The sequence below is a fragment of the Microcebus murinus genome, chromosome 17 (assembly GCF_040939455.1).
Source record: "Microcebus murinus isolate Inina chromosome 17, M.murinus_Inina_mat1.0, whole genome shotgun sequence".
NCBI lineage: Eukaryota > Metazoa > Chordata > Mammalia > Primates > Cheirogaleidae > Microcebus > Microcebus murinus.
Genome location: NC_134120.1, coordinates 12,853,030 through 12,868,245, shown reverse-complemented (window position 1 = coordinate 12,868,245; position 15,216 = coordinate 12,853,030). Strand labels below are relative to the sequence as shown.

Sequence of the window (15,216 nt, the reverse complement as noted above, 5' to 3'; positions counted from 1 at the left end):
GAAAAAAACCCAACAAACCTGGAATGCTCAGATGCAGAGCACCTGTAAACTAGTGTCTGCGATGTGGCCAGTGGAGCCTGGAGAGAGTACTCAGTAAGTTCTAGATGTGTAGTGTTGTTTCTGTTACTCTTGTTATTATGGAAGCTCTTAATCTCTCTCCACTTAACCCACACACTAAACCTCACCCTCCTTTCCGTCTGTGAAGGAAGCCAGCTGAAGCCCACTGACACGCACTACTAGTGGGTTCCTCTAGAATACCTGGGCCCTTCTGCTGCCACCGCTGAGTGGCCATGCTTACCAAAGCCCGGGGGTGCTCCTGGTTCTGTGAGTGTGAGCTGATCTTGTTGTAATTTAAAACTCTGCAAAAATATGAATTTGGTAATCAAGAGGACGTGTCTCTGAAAACTGAATGCTTTGGGACAATTTAAAAAGAATGAGTTACTAAAACTTTTTTTCTGTTGAAGTTGAGGTGGATAAGACAACTATGAAAGATAGGAGGAAAGAAACCCTAGAAGGATTTTGCACTTAGACTGCTTGGCAAGTGAATTTTAGTTAAACTAAAACTAGAAATTATAAGCAAAGCATTAGAGGTGTCATTGATAGAGTCAGGTGGGCCCATTCTCAAAGGGACAGGCTTCAGTTTGACATCAGAAGTTGACATTGAGGGTTTTTACAGAGGGTGGTATGTGGCTTGAACATCAGGAAAACACATCAAGATTTTGGGAGCATCAATAGGTAGTTTCTACAACCCAGTTTTTCACTGAATATTCAGTTCATCAGTAGAGAAAATTTGGTTGGCAAACACTTCTGCAATATTGAAACATGTCCAACTTATTATAAAAGATGTTACCACCCAAAACAGTGATGCTAAATTAGAGCATCAGTGGGGGGAAACACAGAGCAATACTTCTAAGAGTTGCCCATCCGTCAGGACTGGCAACATAATTTGCACAGCCCAGTGAAAAATGAAAATGCAAGAACCCTTGTGCAAAAATGAATAGGAATTTCAAGATGATGACAGCAGAGCAGTCAACCAACCATGGGGCCCTTCTGAGCAACTGTATAGGCCACCTGCCCATGAAGACCCCTCTGCCACCACTTAGGAATTGGCACTTACCATGAGTGGCAAATCAGTAGAACTTTTTAAAAAAATGTTTAGTCCGTATAAGTTTACTATCTCTCACAAATTCAGCATGCATGGACTTGATTGAAGGTTGTTTTTCACATTAATTATACCATTGACAAAGAAACACTTGAAGAAAAAACTTATTTGGGAATCTCCTGCTCTTTCTAGATAACTTTTCTTTATGTCATAATAGGAATTTTAAGGCCCGAGTTTTTGTCCTTCCCTATTACCCGTGGCCCTCCAAGAATAATATTATTGATTCGATCGATGGATAAAAGGATTCTGGAATATTTAAATATATCACTTAGGCAAAAGGGTTTGAGTTTCACTTTAGAAGAAAATAGAAAACAAGAACAAATATAGGTCCTATAGAATATTTAGGATATCAGTATCAAAGATATTGTTTGCCATGGGGCAATGGCATGGAATGAAATTCTCAACATGAAAGATTTAACACAAAATCTTGACGTACAAGATGATGTCAAAAAACATCTTTTTATCTGGGCTCAAACTAATTGAAGGTTCTGACAAGGAAAAATAAATAGCAATGGATTCATGATGACGATTTTGTTGAAAAATAAAATTTTAAATGGTGGAGAAATCAAATATATCATGACACAAACAGATAAGCCTATGAAGAGGATAAAGAAGAAATGAGATTAAATTTAAAACCAGAAATCAGTCATGCAATGGCTAGAGCTGTCCTCTGTAGTTTTACATTATATCAGCAGCTGATGATGTTGTAATAATAAAAAAGTAGAACTATGTCAAGAAAAATCATACTTCTAAGCAACTTAAAATTACTTACTAAATGTATGTTTTTAATCAGAAGAGAGTGTTTATGGTAAGTACATATTATTTTTTATTTCTCACTTTGACTTTTTCTATGAACTAAGTAACTAAGTAGTCTTTAAGCAGGAAGACTTCTCCTGTGTTGCTAAGCCCACTTACTCTGTTGCCACAGTGAGAGAAGCCCTTTTATCAGCCCTTGGTCAGTAGTGGCTGAGTTACTTGAAAAAGTCATTTTTTAGAAATTCATATCTTAAATTTTTTTTAACTTAAACCATATAACTTATATTCACACACTGATTATTTTTAGTGTAAGACCATATCTATTGGTCTGATTATAGTTTCCTGAACCTTCTTCACATTAACCATGCCATTTTAATTTCCAGTTTCCATTGCTTTAGTGTGAAATGAGACGTTACAAATATGTGCAAAACAAATTTGAAAGCAAAATCCTTCTGGACTTTTAGTGTTTCTTTTTCTTCTTTTTCCTTCTTTCTCACTTCTCTATTGTCCTAGGAACAGTGTCATTGCCATATTTGTCTAATCTGGGATATTTCTGGTGATAATCTCTGTGGTGTGCATTTGGTTTTGGTTTTCTGTTGGCAGGAGTGGTGGTGGCAGCAAGCCAGCTTGCTTCTGTGCTGCCATTTTGAAACTGGAAGTCCCGCCTTTTTTCTTTCTTTTTTAATAGTTTCCTTGCCCACACTACTACACCAGTTCAGCAGTTTATTGCTGCTGTTTTCTTGTGTTTGTTTGTTTTGGTTTTTTTTAGCCACTTTTATTTGGGTCCTTGAAAGACATTTACTTTAGTTTGCTTAGAAACATTTCCCATTTTTTCCACACTTACATTTCACTGCTTTACATAGTAGATATTTAATTAAATTTCTTCGTGATTTCATCTGGTAAAAACAGACTTAAGAAGTAACTCAGCAACTGGTGGGAACAGAAAGGCACAGATGTACTCAAGAGCGAGCTTAGCGTACGCTGTATGTTAGGAGCACCTGTTGGTGTATTTTAGAGGCTTGGAGAACATGGTGGCTAGTTGCTAATTGGAATTACCAGCCTCCCTCATGTTGATTGGGGGTTATTAGGAACATAAATCCCTGCCACTGTCCATCTTGGAGTACACCCCATACAACTGCCTATGGGAGAAACAGCAGGAGTCCCAAACCTCCCTTTGTGATTTTTGATTTGCTGCTCACACTTGAAATCCCTGTGTTTCCGTGGACTTTTCCCTGAGCCTCGGCTTTGGCTTCTCTGCAGGTACCCTGTGGGTGGGGGGAAGCTCCTGAAAGGAATTTCCTGAGTGCCTATTGGTATTTTAGTCAGACCGTCCAAAACCTGCCTTCCAAATGTGGGGAAAATCTCTTCATGTAGAGTGGTAACAGAAGCCGCATTTTATTTGTGTAAATTACTATTACGCCGAGTCACTACAGAGAAGAAAAAAGGTAAGGAGAGTAAATAGTGAGGGGGTGTTCTGATGCTCGTGTCCCTTGGTCGGACTAAAAGGTTCTGTTTGTGATGTGGAGTGTTGGGAAGTTCCTAGATCTGCTTGGTTTGTGGCTTCTTTTCTTTTCTTTTGCATGAGAAATCTCTGGATCATTAGTCTTTAAAATGGAAGCATAATAAGAGATAGGAAGCATTACCTTTCCTAACATTTGTGGAACTTTCTATTCGTTTTTCAAAAGGCCCGTTAATTAAAGACTAGCTACATCTAATCGCCCACAAAGAATGTTGTTAGATGCCCCTCGGGGACAAAACACCCTTGAGGGTTCAGAAAGGAAGAGTGATTTACAAGATTTTTTTTTTCGATTTTAGTTTTGTGAATCCCTTTATTTCCAGGAGTAAAATTTTTTAAATGTTAAGGAAATTTATTATATTAACCTATGCTAACACACTGAGCCCACTCGGCCCCATGATGGGGACCTCCATGGCAGGTGGGAGGCAGGCAGGCTGGCAGAGGCCTCAGATGTGAGTCCAGCCTGAGAGGAGGGCGGCTCGGGTGGGTTTGGTGACCTCGGCGGCGGTGGCTGCCGCATGCGCACGCCGATGGCACTTCTGTAGCATCCGGGTCTTGTCTGTGCGCGGGCAGTCCCGGCTGCGCCCTCCTGCCGGTCTGGCCCGGGCTGGCTGCGTGTCTCCTGCCTCCCCTCTCCTCTCTGCTTCCTGCCTCAGTCTGGCCTGGCCAGGCGACCAGTGCAGTTCCCGGAAGGGACGCCAGAGCTGCCCAGTACCTCGGGGGACGCCGCCGCGGGGTCGCCGGTTCGAGGAGCCCCCCCACCGGGGGAACTTTCCTCTCACGAGACCGCGTCCCCGCCCGCCCGCGGCCGCTGACTCACCTCTCCGTGCTCTCTCCCCCTGCCCCGCAGGAAACGTGACTGGAAACAGCAACTCCACGTTCATTTCCAGCGGGCAAGTGATGAACTTCAAGGGCGACATCATCGTGGTCTACGTCAGCCAGACGTCGCAGGAGGGCGCGGCGGGCGCGGGCGCGGCGGAGCCGGTGGGCCGCCCGGTGCAGGAGGAGACCCTGGCGCGCCGCGACTCCTTCGCAGGCAACGGCCCGCGCTTCCCGGACACGTGCGCCGGCCCCGACAAGCTGGGCGACCCCGAGAAGGCGTCGCGGCCCGTGCAGGAGCAGGGCGGGGCGGAGGCCTGAGCGCCCGCGACGTCGGGGTCCCCGCGGCTCCGGAGCCACCCACCTGGACGCGCGGGACATACCTGCGCCCGCAGCCAGGAGCTGCCCCTGAGTCGGTCCCCACCGCTGCGCCCGTCCCTCCCGATACTCACCAAGGATCGGTACATTTATGGAAAATTCCCTGACGTTCCGTCCACCTTGCTCTTCAGGGAGACAGTGGCTGTCCCAAGAGTCAGGTTGTCCCGTCTGCTCACTGCTGTCCACATACACGTACCCACTGACCACAGGTGCACGGGCTCCCTCTGGCCGCCCACCCTTCACTCTCTTTTAGGGATTTTCTCCTCTCCCCTCCATCAGCAAAATGTCCCTTATGGGATCTGTTTTTAGGGCTGTCCTGTACTATTGAGGTCTGTATTTTTCCTCCTATATTCGTATTTCACTTTCATACATTTTTGATACTTTTTTCTCACCTTTTTTTTTTAAAGCTATTTAAGCGTTTTCTTGAAAACCCTCCTTTATATATTTGTGCCCCTTCGCACAGTGTTTTGAGATGGCTTTCTCAGGGGTGTCTGTACTAACCACTTTTGGGAAAAGGCTAGAAATATGAAGCCAGATCAAGGTGCAGGGGGCTTTTATTTTTCTGAAAAATGTTCTGTGTTCTCGTTTTCCTAAGAGAAAGACAGAGGGAAATTCCATTGCTCTCCCTGATGTTTTTAAGTTTGTGTCAATCCTTTAGCAAAACTATTCAATGTGTGACCTTGTTCCCAGGGTGGCTTATTTATCCATGATAGCAGAGGCAATCAGGTGCTTAGTAACTAAATCTCTAAAAATCCAAGTTGCTGCAGTTTGGTGTCTGGAAAAGATGTAGGAAACAGGACACAGGGCTAGCTTGCACACACAGTGGAAAGGAGGTGCCAGGGAAATTCAAGAAAGAAAGGATAAAGTTGAAATTTTGATTTGCATTTTCTTTTCCTAGCTAAGAGTGTGTGTAAACGGGTCCTCCTTTCTCCCTAAATCATTGTGCATCTATAACTTAGCCTTGTAGAAGTGGAAAGCATTCCTACTATTTTCCAGTGCATTTAAATTAAAAACCAAATCCTCATTTTAAGAATATAAGAAAACTTAGTCTTTAGAATAATTGCTTTTCTCTTGGCATCAGCCCTATTGTGAGGAAACAGTATGAGTCAGATTGAAAGGTGTCAACTGGGTTGGTTTATCTACTGTGCTCAGTGAGCCAACGCGCCAATGCTCACCGTTCTCAATGCTCATTGTTCTCAATGCACACTGTTCTCAAATATTGGAGAAAAGTTAAAACACATAAGCAAATTAAAGTTAATCCTGCACATCTGGTAGGTTAGAAGAGCACTAATACTGGTCATTGTCCAGACTTTATTAGCCACAGATGCCCAGCTGAAGAGAATGACCATCAGCAGTCACTGGTTTCTCCCTCCTGGTTGCAGTTCTCCTGGAAATGCTGGGATGGTGGCAGCTGATTACAATTTTTAATGGAGAAGCAGAGGACGGCTGTGTTATTTATGATACCCCTTAGCTGACATAAAGAACTGCAGGAAATTACTGCACTGCCAGGTTGATCCACTGGTGGGAATTTACCGTTTGTTCTGCCCTTTTAGTTAACATCCATCCACAGAGATGTTATAAAACTGTAAGAAGCTATTATCCCTTTTGATATGGAATATATTAGACAAAGTTACAGTTCACAAAGTGGAATGCTGAGCTAAAAACCCAAGTTTCTACTGCAACTGTCAGACTACTTCACCTTCCTGTGCTTTCATTTTGCCTTTCATAAAAAGGCAATAGTGATAATTTATAATAGTTTCCCTACCCAGAGACATCAAAAGGATGCTACAGTGAATATTGAAGTGCCTTGAGCTCCTTCAATCAAAGGTGCTGTAAGAATCTAATTCAGAAAAGGTAATATTCTTTCCCACACTGATCCCTACTAATTCTGTATTGATCCAAAGGCAACTAAATGATAGGAAATGTATAGTGAATATAAGTTTGTGTCTGTGTATTACAGAGATGTTTGTGACAAATGTAAACAAAATGAAGGCAATAATGAAGATTATTTGGGGGAAATGATAAAGAGATTAAACTTATATTTGACCATAAATTTTTTTTTCATGGTTTGTTAAAACAAGGCTCATTGTAAAATCATGATCCAACTTATTTCTGATCTTTATAGTGTGCTGTGGTGTCAAAGGTTGGTTGGTTTTGTTATATCTTAGTGGTAGTTCCTTGACAACAGAGTTGGGACAGAAAATACTTGCTTTGATGATATATCTGCTGTGGATCTCATAAGAAAGTTCTTTAAATACAGCCTGGATGCCCAGTGAAAGAGCCGAATGGGAAATGGGATGATATAACGTTTCCTGCTCACATTTTACTCGGCTACCACAAGAAGGAAGAATGAATTTCTCTCTACCTGCAAATGCAAAGAGCAGTTTGATGTGATGAATCTTCATTTGGCTGGGGAAGGGGGATTCTTGCTGTGTGACAAACTTAGTGGCACCGGAGACATAGTGGCTTAAAATAACCATCTATTTAGCTCACAGTTAAGTGGGTTGGATCCACTTGGGTGGTTCTTCAGGCCTGGGCCCTGCTGGACCAGGCTTGCTCGCCGTTTGCAGGGAGCAGGCTGATTGGGCCAGCCCGAGCTCGTGCCACGTGGTCCCCATCTTTGCAGCCAGCCAGCCAGGCTTGTTCTCATGGTGGAGTCAGGGTCTTGAGAGAACAAGCAGACGTCTTGAGGCCTAGGAGTGGACTAGCACACTGTCACTTCTGCCACATTCTGTGGGCCAAAGGAGGTCACAAGGCCAGTCCAGATTCAAGGGGAGGGGAGAGACCCCCTCCATGGGAAGAGTTGCAGAGTGGGCGCAGGGAGGGGAAGAATGGGGGCCCTTTCGCCGGGTGTTTGCCACAGGGGCACTGACAAAAGAGGAACATTCCCCAGCCCCTAACAAGTGAGTGGCTCCTCTGGGTACAGAGTTTCTTTGGTGCACAGCGCCATGGAGTCCTGCAGTGGGGAGACACCCACGTTCCTGTTTAAGTGCTGTGTCAAAATTCCTTCCAAAGCCAAATATAGATGATTTGGAAATTGAATCTACTACTTCTGTATTCCTTTGGTACAAAAAAATTGACTACTTGTAAAATCAAGGAAACTGGCGAGATACCTTGAGCAGAGGAACCTGTTACATAAACAGATAAAAGATCTAGTGTTCACCCTTTACCCTGATTCAGCGAGCTTTTTATGATTATGTACTGGGCAAAAGGGTGAACCTGAGCAACGGCATTGTCTTTGGTGGAAGAAACATGGTTTTGAAATGTTTGCTCTTTGACAGTCTCTGATGGCATATCACATCCCTTGTCTGTCTGCTTTGGGGCGCTATGGGGTGCTCTGGGCATAAGATGTACAACCCCCTTTGGGGAGAGGGGACAAAACTTTCAAAGCTCGAAATGCTCCGTTGATGAGTTGTCATTTTTAGTTAGCGTGTTTTTAGAGCTTGGCCCTGAGCACCCTGGGAAAGGAGGTGATGGCAGCTGGGAGTCCGGACGCTGCACTCGCTGCTCCAGGCGCCAGAGGAGGCTGCCAGGAAGGAGCAGTCCGTGGACTTCCGGACCCCCATGGCTGTGCTGGTGAACGGACTCACTTGCAACTGCTGCAGGGGTCCTCAAACTTTTTAAACGGGGCTAGTTCACTGTCCCTCAGACCGTTGGAGGGCCAGACTATAGTTTAAAAAAAAAAAACTATAAACAAATTCCTATGCACACTGCACGTATCTGATTTTGAAGTAAAAAAACAAACGGCCAAAAAACACCCGCATGTGGCCCGCGGGCTGTAGTTTGAGGACGCCCGTAAAGCCTTGCTGGAGAGGAGGTGGGAGCTGACATTGGGCACAGGCAGGCCCAGGTGGCATCACTGAAGCCACGCCTAGAGGGGCGAGGGGGTGGGGCACACCCACAGCAGCCCCGCCAAGGAGCTGCCTCCCTTGGCCAAACAACCCTGTGTCCCCCAAGGTTTGAGCGAGGAGGAGCACAGAATGAATTTACACGTTGGCAGGGACACCTACGTGACTGTGCCTTTCCCGACCCACTCCGCCATGGCTTCTCATGACTCTTGCGAGCCTGGTCTTCTCTCTTTCTACCGCCCTACTTCCTCCAGTTAGCCTGACCCCAGGATGAGGTTGGAACTCACCAAAAGAACCTTTGATGTCTTGCACCTGTCATCCCAGCTACTCGAGAGACTGAGGTGGGAGGATCGCTTAGGAATTCCAGGCCAGCCCGGGCAATGTAACGAGACCCCGTCTCTTGGAAAAAAATCTTTAAGAATAAGATTACTAGTAGCGTAAGCATTAAAATTACAAATTATAGGCCTCTCACAGTAACTCTGTGCTAGCCAAGGAGCAGGTGAAGGTACTCTCTCTCTCTACGTGATAGACATGCAGAAGTTTTGCAGTTAGACCTGGCTCACGACTCAGCCTTGCCACTTATGGACTTACTTTGTGCAGCTGCCTTTTAGCCTTATTTTCCACGTGTGTAAACTGAAGATAAGAATAGCGGTTTATAGGGCTGGTGTGAGGAGGACATGGAATGAGGTACAACCAAACACCAGCAGAGTTTCTAGAAGATACCAGTAGTCAACATCCAACTGTTCCACACCACTTTCCTTCTCTGTCTCTGACACCTGTCCATTCCAGGGCACAGAAGACGTCGTAGTTCCCTTCCAGAGGCGGACCACGTAACTGTAACGGAGCCCTGACACCACCTCAGACACCTTCCCACTCTTTGAAACTAGGTTGAAGGAGCGCACGTTTGCCACACGAGGGAAGTGGACTTATGCAATATAGCTTCACATTGTACTGGCTCGAAAGACGACAGTTAAAATGGATACTGGCTGGGCGCGGTGGCTCAGGCCTGTAATTCTAGCACTCTGGGAGGCCAAGGTGGGTGGATCGCTCAAGATCAAGAGTTCAAAACCAGCCTGAGCAAGAGCGAGACCCCGTCTCTACTAAAAAAACAGAAAGAAATTAATTGGCCAACTAAAAATATATAGGAAAAAAAATTAGCCGGGCATGGTGGCATGTGCCTGTAGTCCCAGCTACTCGGGAGGCTGAGGCAAAAGGATCTCTTGAGCCCAAGAGTTTGAGGTTGCTGTGAGCTAAGTTGATGCCATGGCACTGTAGCCTGGGCAACAGAGTGAGATTCTGTCTCAAAAAAAAAAAAAAAGAAAAAAGAAAAAGAAATAGGCCCTGGTGGGCCTTTCTCTCCTAGACAAACATTTGGGGAGAGTGAATGAAGACTACTGGATGTGTAGGTTGAAAGTTTACATGTTTTTTTTTCTCTTCATGTTCCTGGGCCTTTCCCAGTCTGAGAAGAATAATAAATTGGCCGGCAGCTCAGAGGAGTGGCATGATAGGCCTGAGCCCCTTCAGGAAGGGACCAGAGTTTAGTAAAAGCTTTCACCGTAACCCAGGCTCTCAGTTTCTCACGAGCAGAAGTCACCCAGGAAACAAAGGCTGCACAGACTCCAGAGTCAGGAGAAAAACTACATTCTTACAAGGAGACTCTTATAGGTTGCCTTCATTTAGGCAGAGGCAATGAAACGTCTTGCCCTAATATATAAAAGCAAATTCACTTTTGTTAGCTTTTATGGCCTATTTCTATGGCAAAGAAGCCATAGAAATGCATATTTAAAGCTCTTAGAAGAGCTTTCTCTATTTACTGTATCAGTGGAAAAATAAACAATGTTTTACATCAGCTTTAATGAGTTTGTTATATACAGTAAAATTCACCCTTTTTAGAAACACTGCTGTGTGAGTTTTGACAAAAATATATAGCTGTGTAACCACCACCACTGCAATCGATGTACAGAATATTTGCAGCACCCCAAAGTTCTTGTTTCCCTTTGTCGTCAATCCCCTCCCCTCTCCCCTCCAGCCCCTGGCATCCACTCTCTGCTCTCTGTTCTTATGGTTTGCTTTTTCTGTTAATAGATTTCCACGTGCATGTAATCACACAGCTCACAGCCATTTGAGTCTGGCTTCTTTCAGTATAACGCACTGGAGATTCATCCGAGTTGTTGGGTACCTTGGTAGTTAGTTCCTTTTCATCGCTGAGTAGTATTCCATTGCATGGATATAGCACAGTTTATGCCCCAACATTTGAGTTCTTTCCAGTTTGGAGAGATTACAAATAAAGTCACTATAACAACTTGTGTGGACATGAGCTTTCATTTCTCTTGGGTAAATATCTAGGAGCAGAATTGTGGGGTCATATAGTAAATATGTTTACCTTTATATGAGACTGCAAAGCTGCCTTCCAAAGTGTCTGCCATCTTGCATTTCCATCAACAGTGAGAGCTGCTCCACATCCTCACCAGCACTTGGTATTGTCAGCTGTTCGCTTATTTGCTTTGAGGTTCACCATTCTAATACGTGTACAGTATATCATTGTGGCTTTAATTTGAAGTCCATGACTGAGCATCTTTTCATGTGATCATTTTACCATCTCTATTTCTTATTTGGTGAAATATGTTCAAGTCTTTTGCCCGTTTTTTTCATCGATTGTTTTCTTATTGAGTTTTGAAAGTTCTTTATATATTCTGGATGCAAAAATACATAGGTTTTTAGGGCTTTTCTGTTTCAATGGCAAACTATGGAAAATGCCTATTTAAAGCTTTTAGAGAATTCTGTGTTTACTACCATTAGCAAAAAATAAAGACATTATATATTTTTCATTTTTTAAAAAAATTAAGTCTCAGGAGATGTACACCAGTAGTGTTTATGCAGAGTAAATGGTTCCACAGTAAAACGTCTTTTCACAGTGGAACTCCTACTGCCAGGGCCCAAAGCTCTCCCTCACTTTCAGGGCTGCTATGTGCTATAATTGTCCCATAAACCTTCCTGGAATGCAGCAGTCACCGTTCTAAGGGCCTGTTCTCCCCTGAAAGCTGTGAGCTTTGTCATAATCACGCTGATAGAAATGTCTTCTGTCTACGGCCACACCACCCTGAACGCGCCCGATCTCGTCTGATCTCGGAAGCTAAGCAGGGTCGGGCCTGGTTAGTACTTGGATGGGAGAAATGTCTTCTGTTGGTTGAGGAAGCATGAATTGTCTCTCTATCGATATTTTCTGATTACATTATTTTATATGTTAATAATAACAACGAGATTCAGGAGGAGGGAAAAAGTAAAAACGAGTCCAAATGCCATTATCCTCTGCATCTGGAAATGGAGCGAGCAAGTAGCCTCAGGACAGATTTTGTTATCACAAGAAAGGTGGTTTCCTCACATTGATGTAAGGCCAGTGGGTTTCTGTTGGCCTGGGTGCGAATGGAGCTGTCGTGCCCTGACAGGAGTGTCTTCACGCTTGTCCCTTGGTCTGCAGAGACTGTGCTGGTGACAAGGAAGGCAGACTGACAAGGAGCCCCTGAAAGAGTCAACAGTCAGGGGCTTCTCTGAAGGATTAAGTGAGGTTCCCTGCCAGAGGAGGACACCAAGATTCCAAAGGGGACATCTGGACAAATGGCCTGATGTGCAAGGTTGGTGGAGAGCTGGGGTAGGACAGGGGGACACTCCTGCAAGCCCAGCCGCCTCTGACTCAGCTGATGGCATCACTGCACCTCAGCCTGGGCAACAGAGCGAGACCCTATCCCTTAAAAAAATAAAAATAAAAATAAGCTGAACAACACCCCATTGTATGAACATAACATTTTTTTAACCCATTCTTCTATCAATAGACACTTGGGTTGCTTCTACCTTTTGGCTACTGTAAATAGTACTTCTAGGAACATGGATGTACAAATATCTCTTTGAGACTCTGCTTTCAATTTTTTTGGGTATATACCCAAAAGTGACATTGCTGGACCATATGGTTTCTCAATTTTTAATTTTTTGAGCAACTGCCATACTCTTTTCCATAGCAGCGACACCATCCTGCGTGGGTTTTTTAATCTCATCAAAGTGTCCTTTCAACAGGTGTTTTAAAGACTGACACCTCAGTCGGCCAGGTGCCAGCTCTTCTGAGCCAGGTGCCAGCTCTTCTGAGCCAGGTGCCAGCTCTTCTGAGCCAGGAAGAGGAACCCTGGCACCTGCTCTCATGGGAGGCCCTGGGCTCAGATTGCTGCATATTTACTGGCAAGGTGGCTGCCTCCCAGCAGGGGGCGCCGTTCGGGAGCGAAGAGTCAGGGAAACTGCCGCACAGCTGAAAACGAGTGGAGGAGACTGAAAAAATACTTGAAAACAAGAGTCAGGTATGTTCAGCCTAAAACATCCACCTAGTATTTAGTCAGAACCCTTGGTTGGGGCAGCAGGAATTCCACTAAAACCACGTTCAGCAGAAAAGGAATTTATTGACTCATGTAAATGAAAAGGGTAGGTACTGAGGCCATTCCAGACGCAGCTGGACTCAGGTTAAACCAGGTCAAGCCACTCCCCTGTCTCCTCACTTCCCACCTCTGCCCTCATCTGCAGGACCCTCTTGTCCAGCAGCCTGTGCGTGTGGTCACTGCTATCCACAGCCCAGACCGACAGCGGTTTTATAACTGTATGTACAAAATCAGGACATGCAAAATGAAGATTTTTTTTTTCCAGGAGAGAGTCCACACTTTCATTAGCTACTCAAAAGAGTTCACGATCCAAATATGGTTAGGAAGTACCTTCTCGTTCCCGAAGGATCCGTGGAGGAACATTACAGTTATAATTGAAGCTTGAGATTTTCATGAAGTCAAGCATTGTAAATTACATTTCTGTCTCCTCAGGAACTTCCAAGACTGTTAATCTCTAAATGTCATAGTTGCCTAGGTTGTAAAACTGGTGCTATGCTACAAAATCTAATTATATTTTCAATAAAGCTTTGAGTGTGCAAACTACATCACTAGTATTTTCATCTTCCCAAAAGCAGACTCAGAAAATGAGCGTTGAAGGTGCTCACCATCATAAGCCAAGTAGATAATAGGTCTTCTGTTTTATGCACAGTTTGAAAAAGTTTGCAAAATCTCTTTTTTCCCCAAGTAATTTGGCACTTCCAGGTTCCACATTGATGCCAATGGTAAAGATCTTTCTTATGATCCTGTGAGGTAGGTATTGTTGTCCTCCCCATTTTATAGACGAGGAAACTGAGGCACAGAGAGGTTAAACCGACCGCTTCTGAGAGGCAGCACCAGGATTGCTCCAATGGTGACACTAGACTGCAGCTCCTGGTGGAACGTGAAACAAGACAAAAGTCCACCTGAGGGTGATTGAGGTCGTGGTCTTGGTAGCCAGGCTGAGCTGAAGTCAAATCCTACTTTGGCCACTGTCTTAGTCTGTTTTTTGCTGCCATAAGAAAATACCTGAGACTGGGTGATTTATAAAGAAGAGAAATCTACTTCCTCACAGTGGAGAGGGCTGCGCAGTCCAAGGTGAAGGCACGGGCAGTTTCTGTGGTCTGGGGAGGGCTGCATCCTCACGGCAGAAGGCAAGCTGACCAAAGGGATGTGGCGTGGAGCCTCTTTTACATGGGCCTGAGTCCCATCCACAAGGGAGGAACCCTCCTGGCCCAACCTCTCTCAGGTCCCAGGTCTTAATACTATCGCGCTGGCCATTTCATTTCAACACCTCAGTTTTGGAGGGGACACATTCAAACCATACCAGCCACTTTACTAACACACTAGGGGTAAGATAAAACCTATCTCTTTCACAGAGTTAATGAAGATTTAAATGAGACAGTTTGTGTAAAATACCAGATAAGAACCTTGCACACAGTAGGCATTTAAGAAATGACAGTTATGATAATTACCCAATACTGACTGTTCCCCTTTAAGAGTGCAAGGTGGCAAGGCCTTCTTAAGGCACATAGGGCCAATAGGGATGTTGATGTTTCTGGAAAGCAGAATAAGATTTTTAAAAATCTGTTTCCACACCTAGAGACCATATTACAAAGTTTCAGAATTAATGGGTTTCTCAGACTTGAGTAATGTATTATACAAAACCCCTTATAAAGGGGAAAGGAGAGATTGTGAGTTCCAGCGTTGAAGTGATTTCATTATAATTTTACTGGAAGATGTGCAAAGAGAGGACAGCAAAATCGCAAATTAAATATAAATAAAACTATGAAATAGAATTCAAATGAACAATGTTAATTTAGTGAGAACATATTCTTGGCTGGAATTAAGTCGCCATTCACCACCAGATTGAGAATGGATGCTTGGGCCTGGCGGCTGTGACTGAAGTCATGCGGCCCCACCTGACACAGCCCCGTCTCCCTCCCCAGCCTGCAGTGACCAGGCTGTGTTCCCACACCCCAAAGGTAACACTGGCCAACCTAACATTGGTGCCGAAGTTGCAGCACAGGCCTTGGGTAGGAAAAGAGCAACTAAAAACTTCAGAATTAATTGGCTGATTTAAAAAACCATTGTGCTAAAATAAACATCACATAAAATTTGCCATCTTAATTTTGAAGTGGACGGGTAGTGTTAAGTCTATTTACATTACTGTGCAACCAATCTCCAGAACCTTCTCATCTTGCAAAACTGAAACCCTATCCCCTTCAAGCAATAACTCCCCACTCCCTCTTTCCTACAACCCTTGGCAACCACCTTTCTGCTTCTGTCTCTGTGTGTTTAATGACTCCGCGTACCTCACACAAGTGAAATCATGCAGTATTT

The 15,216-nt window shown here is 44.4% G+C and overlaps 1 protein-coding gene across 1 annotated transcript in view; it reads left to right on the top strand.

The window, feature by feature from the left end:
* TNFRSF11A (TNF receptor superfamily member 11a) overlaps nt 1–6,684 on the top strand; it is a 55,183-nt gene extending 48,499 nt beyond the window's left edge. Inside the window, exon 10 of the mRNA XM_020282237.2 lies at nt 4,285–6,684. Within this exon, the coding sequence (XP_020137826.2) occupies nt 4,285–4,574 (290 nt within the window). The 3' untranslated portion in view covers nt 4,575–6,684. The remainder of the gene's footprint in view (nt 1–4,284) is intronic.
* The last annotated feature ends 8,532 nt before the right edge of the window (nt 6,685–15,216 follow it).